Raw genomic sequence first — 15,088 nt, 5'->3', positions numbered from 1 at the left:
AGCGTGTGCCCCAACCTACACCTGCCTTGTGGATTCTTTTATATCCGCCAAGCGTTTTGGAAAAAGTGGACGTTGGCCAAAACAACACCTCATAGTGTTACTGATGAGTGAAGTCAGCCTGACAGGTGGATGAGAGTCCTTCATGATACTGACCTGTGATGGCAAAACACTCTTCTGCCTTCATGGCTTATGTTCAATAAATATACTTTCTTTCAGAGCAAACTAACAAATAACGTTAATTAAATAGAATGTTCACCTGAAGACTTGAAGGCCGCTTGAAACTGTCAGCCAGACACTGTGATTGTGTTTCCTTGGCAAACAAGACAATGATCAAATATTCCTTTAGCAAAACAATGAGGAATTAAAAACGTCATTGATCTGATAGGTCAATATGCTGCCCAGATCATCATTCAAGCGATTAGAGCAAACTAAATGACAATTTATGTGAAAGGGTTAGAGAAGTTCTGTTTGCACAGAGTCAAATCTCACATTGACTATCACAGGACATGAACATTCTTTCACGGCATAACGGTTTGGTGCTTGCTGGATTCCATTAATCAGTCATGGTATTGGGCTCCACACCGCTACGCTGGATTGGCTGGATCATTCATCCCCATGTCGATGGTATCTCTGAAGACCAACTTAAAAACAGATATTTACACTTGGTCTCTTGAGCTTCCATTTTCAGCATGTTAGAAGCTGTAAGGTGGAAGTAGTAAACAAATACTTCTCGACAACTGACACTGCCAACAACCATACGAAGGAGCAGGTCCAACGTCTCATCACAGTGCTGTGTGTCACTAGACAGCTCTCTTGTGGTTCTCTGCTCAGGCATAACTCAACACATGCAGGTACAGTATCTTGGATGTGCTCACATCATCACATGCCGGTATAAAACTGTTTGGTCATCCCAATACAATACATCTCTCCATTGTTGTGTTCCATGTGAACTTTCGCTGCACTCATTGTTTTGAGTACATTAAGCAATCAAACACACTCTGGAACACACACTGGATATTTTGACAAGATACAGCTAAAGGTTGTTATTTTGGTTTAAAAACTTTTCTTTGCAGAGCCGTCATGCAGACACACATCAGTGGTTGGAAGCTGCAAACAAAGAACCAATGTCCGTGCATACTGTAAGCTTTCATTGGTTTTAATGCATTGCATTTTGACATCACATATTCAGTTTTTCCACAATCAACATTCAAGATAGAGGCAGTTAGGACTACATTTGCAGTATATACAAACAGTCTATGCAGCCTTTATAGGGAGTCTTGGGTCTCGTGAGGTGACTGCCTTTGAATAAAGAGTGCAAGACAAGTATAAGCTAGCTACAACACATCCATACACACTGACTCAGTATCATGTCATATCCAAGCCAAATACCCACCAGTCTCAGCGCTACTTTGAAATGCCCTCATCATTCACTCCAAATACACCATACCATTCCCCTTCATTCTCCATATTTCTACAGCCAAAATAAGACATATTCAGCCTAAATCTTCACAAGTAACAAAAAGCAACGGTGGCAAACAGATACCGGAAACAAGTAATGCTTTAACAGTGGAGCCAACTGGCCAAGTGATGCCTTCTTGCATCGTCACCGTAAATGGCCGCCGTGTCTAAACACATATGGGACACAATTTGAGGGATTTTAAATGATATTATTAGTAACCAATCAGATCAGTAACCAATCAGATCAATAGGACTGTAGATGTTTTCAAAGTGAGGAGAAAAAGACAGGAAATGTTGATATTTTGAGAGGAAACAAAACAAACCTTTAGTATGGTAGGTTTTCTGATTCTCCTAACCTTTCTGTGGGGAAGCTCTTATGAAGTATCTATCAGCCAGGAAAGACAGATCCTAACATATTGGTGCATGATATCCATAATACAGAATGAAACTAAAGAAAGGACAATCTCTTAAATCCGCTCAATCACATCTCAATTGGTGATAAGTGGTCAAATCTGACTACTAACACAGATATTTGATCCTATTAGTGTTTAGCGGTCCTCTACGCAGCCATTTTGGTGGTAAGTTACAGTACGGTCCCATAGAATAGAGTTGTGCAGTGGTTACCAACCCTGGTTCTGGAAAGCCTTTTAAGTTCAGGCTTTTCTTCCAGCCCAGCATTCAAAACATTCAACGTGATTCAACTAATCAAGGACTAGATCATTATTTGAATCATGGGTTGGAACAAAAGTCTATACTTAAATACTAAAAAGTGTTCTAAAAGCAGTGAATGTGCTAAAAGCCTGTACTCTTGTGGCACTCCAGGACCAGGGATTTTACCTCTGATGTAGTGAGTGGGTCATTGGCCATCAGTTCTCCATCAGCTGGTATTCAGTTTTCAGCCTGTTTCTCCAGCAGGCCCTTGAGGTGGGCGTGTAGCGGCTGGCACACAGCCTGGTAGCCCTGAGGGGTGAGGTGGAGGAAGTCATACAGGTCCTGGTGGGAGATGCTGCCGTCCGAGTGCACAAAGCCGGGGTCAACATTGAGGAGGGAGGCGTGGGGGAGAGAGGACACTGCATCCTTGACCAGCTTGTTGACCTGGGCGTTCCTCTCCCGCAGGGGGTTGGGCATCTTACCCCTGGGCAGCACTCCCTGTGGTTGGAAACATACATGATAGCACAGGAGGCTGCTGAGTGGAGAACGGTTCATAATAACGTTTGGAATGGAGCAAATGGAATGGCATCAAACACCTGAAAACCATGTGTGTGATAGTATTCCACTGATTCAGCTTCAGCCATTACCACAAGCCCATTCTCCCCAATTAAGGTCCCACCAACCTCCTGTGCATGATAGTCACATTGTTGCCATGCTGGAAAGGACAAACGTGCCAATATAGTTAGCAATGATAATGGAGTCCATAAAGCATGCAGTTCATAATTTAGGTTTGGGTTATCATAAAGGTCAATGGTTGTAAAGGGGATTTTCCAAGTGAACAAATGGGAGCGCAGTCAATCACATGAATTTAAATAATTTCAGTTTATTACAAGAATTCAGGGAGAACATCTCCAGAACAGAAGCCAAGAGAAATGTCTAACGGGCTTGTCTGAGAGGGTACTTCTATAATCCCGCAGCACCGAGTGTTGAGTAAACACCAGCCCGAGAGGCTTGTAGGAAGTCACAACATCAGCTGCTACAGAATCACACTGTCACAGATACATTATCAGTGTGTCCTCTGCGAAGTCTTTCAGCAAACTTTAACCATAACATTCAACACTAGCAGACATTTGATTCTGGCAGTTGAACAGGTCAAAGGAAGGAACATCAGTACTTAGTAACAGTGAATCACATACAGGAAAATGATTAATCAAACATTTCCCATTACAACGGTTTAAGTCACATGTGGTAGAAGAGGAAGAAAAACCCACCAGTACGAGAGTGTAAGCCTTCGACAGCTTGTCCTTGATGAGTTGGACTATGGCCATAATGCCTCCACAGATCTGTTCTGCAGTGTGACTGTGATTATGGGTGCCCACCCACAGCACCACAACCTGGTGGAGGCAGAGGCACAAACAACAACTCGGTGGGCAGTTTCATTCATACCACTTCATTTAAAAGCATTTTCAATGATTGATACTGAAAGTGCTTTTTGGCCTGGGAACAGGCTTGGTACCATGGGTCTGTGCAGCCATTAGGGTTTAAATCCTGAACAATGAGTAGTGTATGATCACATCAACACAACATTAGTATGTCAGCTAGAATAACATAGCAGCTGTTATTTACTTGTGCAACTAGTTACCACCAGTGGTAAAGAGCGCCACAGGCAGAAAAATCTATCAAAGTAAAATGTTCTATCAAAGTAAGAACAATTAGTTTCCCTGGCTGATGTTGCTGCTACTTAGAAATACATGCCATTCTATAAATGCTATACGTACATCTCTTTAGGAAAAGGAGTCCACTGGTCTGTCAATAACCTCAATGTATGACAAACACTGGTGGTAATCAGATGATCCAAATAATATAGGCAGCCTAGTAAACAATGCCCCCCTCTGGTATGTTCTATTCAAACAGTGGTTCCCAAACTTTTTTTGTCCCGTACCCCTTCAAACATTCAATCTCCAGCTGCGTACCCCCTCCAGCACAATGGTCAGTGCACTCTCAAATGTTTTTTTTTTTTTGCGTTTATTGTAAGCCTGACACACACACACTATACAGTACAATACATTTATTAAACATAAAAATGAGTGTGAGTTTTAGTCACAACAAAGTAGGAAGTGACAAAGAGCTATTATAGGACCAGGGCACAAGTAATAATATAATGATAATCAATAATTTTGCTCTTTATTTAACCATCTTACATATAAAACCTTATTTGTTCATCTAAAATTGTGAATAACTCACCACAGGTTAATGAGGAGGGTGTGCTTGAAAGGATGCACATAACTCTGCAATGTTGGGTTGTATTGGAGAGAGTCTCAGTCTTAAATCATTTTCCACACAGTCTGTGCCTGTATTTAGTTTTCATGCTAGTGAGGACCGAGAATCCACTCTCACATAGGTACATGGTTGCAAAGGGCAATAGTGTCTTAACAGTGCGATTTGCCAAGTCAGGATATTCTGAGCTCAGCCCAATCGTGCTCCAACTTCTTAATCATAGCCTCAATTTTGTCCCACACATTGAATATCATTGTGGAGAGTCCCTGTAATCCTAGATTCAGATCATTCAGGCGGAAAAAAAACATCACCCAGATAGGCCAGTATTGTGAGATACTCATCAGACAAGTGAAAATTATGTTCAGTAAAGAAAACTTTAAGCTCGTCTCTCAATTAATAAAAATGTGTCAATACTTTGTCCCTTGATAACCAGCGCACTTCTGTATGTTGTAAAAGCGTTACATGGTCGCTGCCCATATCATTGCATAATGCAGAAAATACACGAGAGTTCAGTGGCCTTGCTTTAACAAAGTTAACCATTTTCACTGTAGTGTCCAAAATGTCTTTCAAGCTGTCAGGCATTCCCTTGGCAGCAAGAGCCACTTGGTGGATGCTGCAGTGAACCCAAGTGGTGTTGGGAGCAACAGCATTACACTCCACTATGTCTCCCCGTCATGGCTTTTGCGCCATCAGTAGATACCAATCATCAAAGTCCATTTGATGTAACAAAGCTGTCCTGTTGTCCAGTAGCATGGGGCTTGCCTGTCCTAGCCTCTCGGTAGATCACCATATAAGACTCTTCTAGCCCTTCTTATTAATGGTATCTGTTGCTTTTATACATGTCTTACTACTCAAAAGTCGTCTTAATTCTCACTCAAAAAACTCCTGTGGCTTATTTTTCAAATGGGCATGTTTTGTTTCTAAATGTCTGGGCAAGAGTGGAGGTTTCATCAAGTTGTGAGATAGTACTTTTGCACATATAACACACTGTGGCTGAGGAAAGGCACTACTCCCAATATAAGTGAAACCCAAATCAATGTAGTTCTCATCATATTTGCACCTCTTCGATGGTCCAACGTCCCTGTCTGTTGTTCGGTGCTTTCCCCGGTAAGGGGGCAATAGCTCGTCTGCTGCATCAGATTCACAACTGTCAGTGTCCATGTTAGCTGGGCTAACAACAAATGTAGAATTACTGATGCTAGCATTGGATGTGCTTGTGGAAACAGACAACTTGTGTCGTTGACAGGTGAAGGTGTAGTACTGCTGGAAGTAACAGTACTACCAGTAGAGCTGGTATGTGTCTCTATGGACGCAGAACAACTTGTGTTGTCAACAGGTGCAGGTGTAGAACTGCTGGTAGTAACAGTACTATCAGTAGAGCTGGTATGCATCTCTATGGACGCAGGCCTTACTTCTTTTTAACCGTTTATCAATTTTCGAGCAAACGGAATGAGCAGCAGCTATGTTTGGCTACATATGGACCGTTAGTGGAATTCCAGTGAGAGAGTAACGGTTAATGTGGTTGGATGTTAATTATTTGACGAGGCTACCTGTATTTGACATTGTGTTGTTATTTTGCCGAATACTAGATGGTTGAATTTTTTGGGGGGCAGTGAAACGAGGCTACTCAGGCGAGAAATAAATCTCACCCAAATGTATAGCCCTGTTGGAAAATATAAATGGACTATTTTAAAATGTGAATATTTTTTTATTGTTATTATTTAAAAAAAATATATGTGTGAATCACATTTTTATTTGGAGTACCCTCGACGTCAGTTTGGGAATACCTGTTCCATTGCCAACTGTCTGGGACTCATTGTTGTTTACCTGTTTATACTCAAATACACTCACAGACATTTTACTTACTAAGTCAAAGACTAAATTAACTGCAATACACTGGTCTCAAGTATATTAGCATAACTAGCCTACATAGAACCACGGCCGACCCATTGTACAATTATATATTTTTATAATATTAAAATGTGTCCCAGTCCAACATGCCTAGCTCTGCCCATTGGGTCGTTGCTTACGGAATGCTCCTCGCATCTTCGTATTCCTCCGGATCAAGTTACAGTAGCTCACCACACCTTCTTCTATGATATCATGGTGGTCCGCAAACAAACGTTTAAAGTGCATGGTGCCACTTACTGTGCTGGAATGTACGATCAATTATGTTCTCCCCAATTCTGTACCATTAAAATAAAATTTAAAAAACAAACAAATCCATACTAACTTCTACCACAACCTCCCCCTTCCCCCCAAAAAAACTCCCCAGATCCCCCTATCCCATTAAACTTAATCTATATCATGCTGAAACACTCCATCCTTAGGATCGTTCAGTATGTCAACAACCATTTCAACAGTAACATCTGTCACTCCCAATATCTCTTTTGCCATCTCCACAATAACCTTCAACCTGGCATTTCTGCCTTTTACAACCTGAGTCGTATTGATAGCCTTACCAATAAAAGCTATGAAGTCGACTTTATTTATTATCAAAGTGTCCCTTGAGAAATATTTCTGAACAGGCCTCGAAACCATGCCAGGACCATCAGAAGCTTGTGCCCCGACAGTAGACCTACTTACTACATGAACATCCATGTAAGCTCCATTCGTCCACATTGTATTTCTTCACTGCCTCAGCATGACACCTTCTGCGTTACGTTGTTTCTGGCCACCTCCACCAGCCTCTCTCGCACCGGACACTTCCGATCCCCAGCAACATGGGCACTCCTACAATTGTCACACACAATTGTATCCACTGAAACTACACAATCCTCTGTCCGATACCCTCCAGCAACCCTTCCCACATCTTGAAATCTCCCTCCTACACACTGCTGGAACATGACCATAAACGATGCACCTGAAACAACACAGTGGGTTTGGCACAAAGGCTCTAACAGGATAATGGATATATCCTAACATGACATTGTCAGGTGTTGTGTTCTATTTATTAGAGAAAGAACTCGACGGACACTGTGAAAGCTTAAACCAAGTTTATTCTTTCCAAATGATCGAACAGCTGAATCGACAAAAACATGTTTACAATAGTGGTGGTATTTGTACCCCACTTTGGGTGGAGTCTCCTCCTTCTCGCTAAACATTGTATCTTTATTGCTAGGCAGGAAACTAAGTGATATGGCAATAAACTTTTCTTTCTCCCTTAACTTGACCTGACCTGACCTCAACCCCCTTCATCACTAATCCATGGCTCTCTCCCCTTATCAATACCTGCCACATGTGATCGCTTTCTCTACACTCAGTACATTCCAAGCTTAATTGCACCCACCATATACCTTCCCCCTACAATTCACCATTAACCTCTGATGTAGTCCCTTGGCTATGGCACCCCTCAGGTCTCTATTATAACGAATTATTAATAACATTTAAAGTTCAGAAATCCAAACCCATCACAGGTAAAAACTCCGACTCAAAACTCGAAATGACTGACAGTGACTCCTCTGTTTCACCACTCTCACCATTGAGTCTGCGTCGCACCAAAAGGCGGGCATCACAAACACCAGGAATCTTCAACTTCAATTGCTCCACCTGCACACTTAACACTACCCCATAAATCACCCCTTTCAATGGTGCCCTATTCATTACCGCAAAGCAAGAAACAGATCTTGACCCAAGTTGCGTGACATGGAGCTCCCGCTCCCTCAGGTCCAAAGAAACACAAACAAATATCACAAGTCCACTAAAGGTTCACTGATTCAACTGCACCCAACTCCTTTCCAACCTACCCTGAAACCACAAATGGATCCGCCAAAAGGCAAAGATCCATTTTCTCCAAAAGAGTCACTCCTACTGGACCAGATAATTTTTTTTATCATGTCCATCAATGCCAGGCTCAGGCTCAGAGCTCTTCACCACACCTTCCACCTCACTTAACTCGTCCTCGTTCATTTCCATTTCACCTCCAGAACTCAGTCTGGAGCACGGCTCACTCTGTTTGCACTTGACACCAATCATCTTTGACGACCTATCTATTTTTATCGCCATTTTCCTCAAATTCAAATCCAACCTCTACTTTCCTCACTCTCTTTGACCCCTTCTTCCTCTTTTTACCCCTACATTCCACCTCAGAAATCCACCTTTCTGTGTCCCTGTCCCAATATTCCTCTTCTACCCACGTTGCTTCAATACCGTGCGTGTCATCTTATAAAATGTAGCGTACTTCCTCATTTCTAGTTTTGGAGTCTTCCGGTGTTTGTTCATGAGGGAAAGGGATAACGCCAATGTGCAGATAACAGAGCAAGTCACCGATACAAACCATGATAGCTGCTCAGCTTCTTCAAACTAATACAGACTATACAAAATATTAAATATCACAATCAAATAGTGACAATTTTAAATCTCGCCAACTAAAAACTTTTATTGTTGTGATGGTAATTGCAAGTTTGCTTATGAAAGTTTAGTTAGCTACTACGTTACTCTGTATACAGTTAGTTCGCACTGGCTAGCTAGATGGTCAAACTGCACATGCCACTTGACGAGGAAATGGTGCCAATTAAATGTGCTATTTTACTCAGATTGCTGCTATTGTTGAATAGCTACACACACACGTAGCTTCATTGATTAGTGTTCACCCCAACTGCATTTTTGGATAGTTAGCGACATTGTAGATTACACTTTTATTTTGCTAATGTGCACTGATTCAAGACTCCTTGTTATTGTCAAATGTTTTGTATTGGTCTTACTTCTTGCTACACTATATATACAAAAGTAGGTGGACACCCCTTCAAATTAGTGTATGAGGCCACACCCGTTGCTGACAGGTGTATAAAATTGAATTATTATACCCCTATGAAATGGCACGGGACGAAGACCAAACAAACACGTAACAAAACACACAGTGTAGAAACCCAAAACAAAAGAGCGAGGAGTACCTCGATTAAATAACAAACACGCACAATGATTAACACAAGTGACGAGACCTGTCTTCATCTGCGCAATCCAGAAGGGCACGAAACCCCAAAACACACAGCACAGGTACTCACACGCACCAACGGACATTGTAACAATAATCGACCCCCAATGGAAACCAAAGGGCACATATATACAAATACTAATCCGTGGGAATAGGGGACTGGTGTACGTGATAAAAGTTCCGGAGGGATCCGTGACAAGCACAGAGACATGCAATGTTCATATACAAACATTAGCAGTAGAATGGCCTTACTGAAGAGCTCAGAGACTTTCAACATGGCACAGTCATAGGATGCCACCTTTCCAAGAAGTCAGTTAGTCAAATTTGTGCGCTGCTAGAGCTGCCCCGGTCAACTGTAAAACCCCTAACAGGGATTTTTCAGCCTGTATGTGGGTGTCTGAAGAAGGATGTTTTATAGTGCTATTGCACTGTGTGCATGAGCCACATTTGTAGATCCCATTTGGAGTGAGTGTCTGAGTGGGCTCAGGAGGCAGGTCAGAGCTCACCAAGCTATCTCCAATATTGTGACCAGTTTATAGACCACCAGTGGGGGTTCCTTGAAGAGGTGTGCAATTTTTTGTTGTCTGATTGCAGAATATGCCAGTGCTTTTTAAGGATTGCTTTCATTTTCTCTGAACCCTTGGTGTACTTGGTGCAAAAGACGGTTGCGTTGTTTTTCTTCTTTGGCTGAGTTTTTAGTAACTCCTCTCTTGGTTTTTGAGATATTTTCATCATTGCAGCATCAAGAGTTTTGTACTTGTAGCCTCTCATTTTAAATGTATCTGTCATTTTTTTTTGCATCGCTGTCAAAATCTGTCTGGTGTCCACAGATTCGTTGAACCATGCTTAACTGGCTATATGGTAGACCATTCTTGAGGGGAAGGGGATGCATACTATCCACACGTAGCAAGGGATTGTGTCTGTGGGCTTTGTGTGTAAGTCTGTGTGTAATGCATCATTCTCTTTGATGATCCAGGTAGTTTATTTTTCTCATCAGTCTGCATGGAGAATTTGAGGTATTCAGAGCCCTTGTTTACTATAGTTTGGAATTCATTTAGTTCCTGCTGACTTCCTTCCCAGAGCACAAAGACATCATCTATGTATCTCTTCCATAGGAGGATTTGAGAAAGTAGGGGTTTGTCTCTGTTTTGTAAAGGAGTGCTTCCTCAAATTGTCCCACATACATGTTTGCATAGTTGGGGAAAAAAGGGGAGCCCATGGCTACACCCTGAATTTGAAGGAAAAAGTCTGACTCAAATACAAAGTAGTTATTGGATAATATCAGTTCAGTAATTTGTAAGATGCAATCATTGGATGGAGCAAGGGTAGAGTCTCTCTGCTGAAGGACGTGTTGTAGCACCTGCAAGCCTCCAGTGTGTGGGATGTTAGTGTACAAGCTCTCCACATCAAAAGTGGCCAGCAGGGTGCCCTCTGGTATCCTTCCTAAGCCCTCTATCAATGAGATCATGTGACTAGTGTCTTTGACATAAGATGGGAGATTCTCAACCAACGGTTTAATGTGGTAATCCACAAATGTAGAAATGTTGGATGTCAGAGAGTCGATTGCTGCTACAATGGGTCTACCTGGAGGAGGAGACACTTGTTTGTGTATTTTAGAGGCTGTATAAAAAGTTGGTATCTTAGGAAATTTGACACAGAAATTCCACTTCTTTTTTGGTGATTTGTCCTGATTCCAAACAACTTTCCACTGTGGATGTGATATTAATGAATGCTGGAATTCTAGGGTATCGTCTTAATTCAGTTTGCGATAGAAGTTACCTTTAGATGGTTGTCGGCGACATTCATTCACATAGTAACATTTGTTTTGTATACAAAATGACACCCATTCCAAATGGGATCTACAAATGTGGCTCATGCGCACAGTGCAATAGCACTATTAAAAACATCCTTCTTCAGACACCTGCATACAGGTAGAAAAATCCCTGTTAGGGGTATCATCTCATGCAAGACCAAGGGAGTCATCTATCTCATCACCTGTTCATGTGGAAACGCCTAAGTAGTGTTGAAATGTTGAAATGGTTGTTGACATGCTGAACAATCCTAAGGATGGAGCATTTCAGCGTGATATAGTTTAATTGGGTAGGGGGATTGGGGAGGGTTTTTTGGGGAAGGGGGAGGGTGTGGTAGAAGTTAGTACAGATTTTTTTTGGTATTTTATTTTAATGGTACAGAATTGGGCAGAACGTGATTGATCGTACATTCCAGCACGGTAAGTGGCACCATGCACTTTAAATGTTTGTTTGCAGAACGCCATGATATCATAGAAGAAAGTGTGGTGATATATTGTAACTCGATCTGGAGGAATACGAAGATGTGAGGAGAATTTATTTAAAAGAGCACTCCATGAGCCACGCCCCAATGGGCAGAACTAGTCATGTTGGAATGGGACAAGTTATAAAATTATAAAAACATATAATTGTACAATGGGTCGGCCGTGGGTTCTGTGTAACCTAGTTAGGCTAATATATTTGAGACCAGTGTATTGCAGTTAATTTAGTCTTTGACTTAGTAAACAGGTAAACGACAATGAGTCCCAGACAGTTGGCAATAGGACATACCAGAGGGGGGCATCGTTTACTAAACTGCCTATATTATTGGGATCATCTGGTTACCACCAGCGTTTGTAATACATTGAGTTTGTTGACCAGTGGATGCCTTTGCATAAAGGGATGTATTTAGAGCATTCATGTATTTGTTAGTAGCAGCTATATCAGCCAGGGAAACTAATTGTTCTCACTTTGATAGAACATTCAGATTTTTCTGCCTGACTGTGGCGCTCTTTACCACTGGTGGTAACCAGTTGCACGACTGAGTAACAGATGCTATGTTATTCTAGCTGACATACTAATGTTGTGTTGATGTGTCTTTGTCAGATGTTCTTCACACTCAACTTTGGGGTGGGTGGTGACGAAACACAGCACGTCTTGTGGAGATTGAGCAATGGAGAGTTGGCCCACATCAGCCCAAAGGTATGTTTATACACAGACAACACATTAGTACATTACATTAGAGTTGATCATACACTCCTCATTGTTCAGATATAAACCCTAATGGCTGCACAGATCCATGGTCCCTGTTCCCAGGCCAAAAAGCACTTTCAGTATCAATCATTGAAAATGCTTTTAAATGAAGTGGTATGAATGAAACTGCCCACCAAGTTGATGTTTGTGCCTGTGCCTCCACCAGGTTGTGGTGCTGTGGGTGGGCACCCATAATCACAGTCACACTGCAGAACAGATCTGTGGAGGCATTATGGCCATAGTCCAACTCATCAAGGACAAGCTGCCGAAGGCTTACACTCTCGTACTGGTGGGTTTTTCTTCCTCTTCTACCACATGTGACTTAAACCGTTGTAATGGGAAATGTTTGATTAATAGGAAAAATGTCAAGGGGGATGAATACTTTTGCAATGCACTGTATATTGTTGGCTTGTAAGTAAGCCTTTCACGGTAAGGTTGTTTGTTGTTTTTGGCATGTGACAAATTGCATTTGATTTGTTCCCATTGCTCATCCTTGAGATGTTTCTACAACTTGATTTGAGTTCACCTGTGGTAAATTCAATTGATTGGACATGATTTGGAAAGGCACACATCAGTCTATATAAGGTCCCACAGTTGACAGTGCATATCAGAGCAAAAACCAAACCATGATGTTGAAATAATTGTCCGTAGAGCTCGGAGACAGGATTGTGTCAAAGCACAGATCTGAGGAAGGGTACCAAAAATGTCTGCAGCATTGAAGGTCCCCAAGAACACAGTGGCCTCCATCATTGTTAAATTGAAGAAGTTTGGAACCACCAAGACTCTTCCTAGAGCTGGCTGCCTTGCCAAAGTAAGCAATCAGGGGAAAGGGCCTTGGTCAGGGAGGTGACCAGAACCCGATGGTCTCTGACTGTCAGAGTCGTGTGTGTATAGGTGGCAGGGAAGTCAGGCGCAGGAGAGTCAAACAGAGTGTAAATGGAGTCTTTTAATATAATACATGCTCCAAACACTAAATATGTACATACATAAACGAACATGGGTACGAGGACCCGTCGCGCACCCAGTTGTGACACTGACAGAGCTCCAGAGTTCCTCTGTGGAGATGGGAGAACCTTCCAGAAGGACAACCATCTCTGCAGCACTCCACCAATCAGGCCCATATGGTAGTGGCCAGACGGAAGCCACTCCTCAGTAAAAAGCACATGACAGCCCACTTGGAGTTTGCCAAAAAGCACCTAAAGGACTTTCAGACCATGAGAAACAAGATTCTCTGGTCTCATGAATCCAAGATTGCAATCTTTGGGCTGAATGCCTAGCGTCACATGTGGAGGAAACCTGGCACCATCTCTACGGTAAAGCATGGGGGTGGCAGCATCATGCTTTGGGGATGTTTTTCAGCAGCAGGGACTGGGAGACTAGTCAGGATCGAGGGAAAGATGAACGGAGCAAAGTACAGAGAGATCCTTGATGAAAACTTGCCCCAGAGTGCTCAGGACGTTAGACTGGGTGTTACGAATCCCTTTTGGCCCAACAGTCTAGGGGGGATGGTAGTGAGACCCGTAACATAACTCATGTAAATTATAATTGTGACAAAGTAAAAGTGTGAACGTAATAACCAGGACAACTGAAATAATACCGTCAAACTCAGGGTTTATTGTAAAACACACGGTAATGGGGGGGGGGGGGGGGGGAGCAGGAAAAGGGGCTGAGCTGGACTCAAGGAAAGAAACAAATATGCAAAAACACCCCTAAGCTAGACTAGCCTATTTCAACAACAGCTAACTAACTAACCAAAAATACAGTGGGTGGTCCACCCAGTTCTAACTAGTGTTTTTAACAAAGTTTACCTACGGGTAGTGTATGCCCATGGGCGACTTGTCTTGGTTTCCCCTTTTCCCACCAGCAAACACCATAAGCAAAAACAATACTCACAGGAGATGACAAAGTGATATGGAGGTGCTCAAACAAAAGAGAGGTTAATACGCAAAGAGAGAGATCTACATACATGGCATTTCAAAAAGATTGTGCTACTGAAATCTATAAAGAATAGAGATCTACCAACATGGCATTACAAAGAGATTGTGCTCTCCTGAAATCTACAAAGAACAGCTATCTACCAACATGGCATTACAAAGATTGAGCTCTCCTGAAATCTACCAAGAACAGCTATCTACCAACATGGCATTACAAAGATTGAGCTCTCCTGAAATCTACAAAGAACAGCTATCTACCAACATGGCATTACAAAGATTGAGCTCTTGAACAAACAAATGATGGGGTTTTTAAACCATGGGGAAGGAACTGTGATAGGGTAGGAAACAGGAGGAGGTGTGTCTTCTGATTGATGGGTTGATTGTTGACTGATTGGGGAGTGATGATTTTCACCTGTGAGGGGAGAATGAGAGAAAAGAAACACACACACACAGGATACACACACAGGATAACTGTATCCGTAACACTCCCACCCTTAAAAGAGCAACCCCAGGGGTTGCGACTACAGTATTTAAATGAACACTCACAACAAAGCAACAACCTTGCAAAACATACAGAAATCATCTTCACACACGAGACAAAGCATCTGCCAACACATTATCTGAACCCTTTTTGTGGCGGATCTCCAAATTATAATTTTGTACAATCAACGCCCAACGCATAAGGCGCTGGTTCTGGTTGTACATTCGGTGGAGAAAAACTAAGGGGTTATGGTCAGTATACACAATCACTGGTAGGGCACTGGAACCAATGTATACTTCAAAGTATTGCAGAG

At 42.2% G+C, this 15,088-nt stretch overlaps 1 protein-coding gene across 2 annotated transcripts; it reads right to left on the bottom strand.

Annotated features, from left to right (window-relative positions):
- Positions 1 to 1,140: 1,140 nt before the first annotated feature.
- On the bottom strand, positions 1,141 to 3,467 carry LOC139405775 (platelet-activating factor acetylhydrolase IB subunit alpha1-like). 2 transcript variants are annotated; one of them, XR_011633909.1, is made up of 3 exons: positions 3,381 to 3,467; positions 2,296 to 2,607; positions 1,141 to 1,299 (listed from the first exon to the last, which is right to left on the bottom strand). XR_011633909.1 is itself a non-coding variant. In XM_071148197.1 (2 exons), the coding sequence occupies exons 1-2, from the start codon at positions 3,435 to 3,437 to the stop codon at positions 2,347 to 2,349; spliced, it is 318 nt and encodes a 105-aa protein (XP_071004298.1). In that variant the 5' UTR covers positions 3,438 to 3,467; the 3' UTR covers positions 1,141 to 2,346. The 2 variants fall into 2 exon arrangements, 1 of the variants encoding a protein (XP_071004298.1); XM_071148197.1 differs by having other exon boundaries at positions 1,141 to 2,607.
- Positions 3,468 to 15,088: the final 11,621 nt, after the last annotated feature.

The sequence above is a fragment of the Oncorhynchus clarkii genome, chromosome 3 (assembly GCF_045791955.1).
Source record: "Oncorhynchus clarkii lewisi isolate Uvic-CL-2024 chromosome 3, UVic_Ocla_1.0, whole genome shotgun sequence".
NCBI lineage: Eukaryota > Metazoa > Chordata > Actinopteri > Salmoniformes > Salmonidae > Oncorhynchus > Oncorhynchus clarkii.
Note: the sequence above shows the minus strand (reverse complement) of the source record. Positions and strands in the feature narration are given on the sequence as shown.

Bases quoted from the DNA above. Each gene is read 5' to 3' on its own strand.
- LOC139405775 (XM_071148197.1), bottom strand. From the start codon at position 3,437: ATGGCCATAGTCCAACTCATCAAGGACAAGCTGTCGAAGGCTTACACT. The intron at 2,608-3,380 runs GTGGGTTTTTCT...TTCCAACCACAG, and splicing joins AGGCTTACACTCTCGTACTG to GGAGTGCTGCCCAGGGGTAA.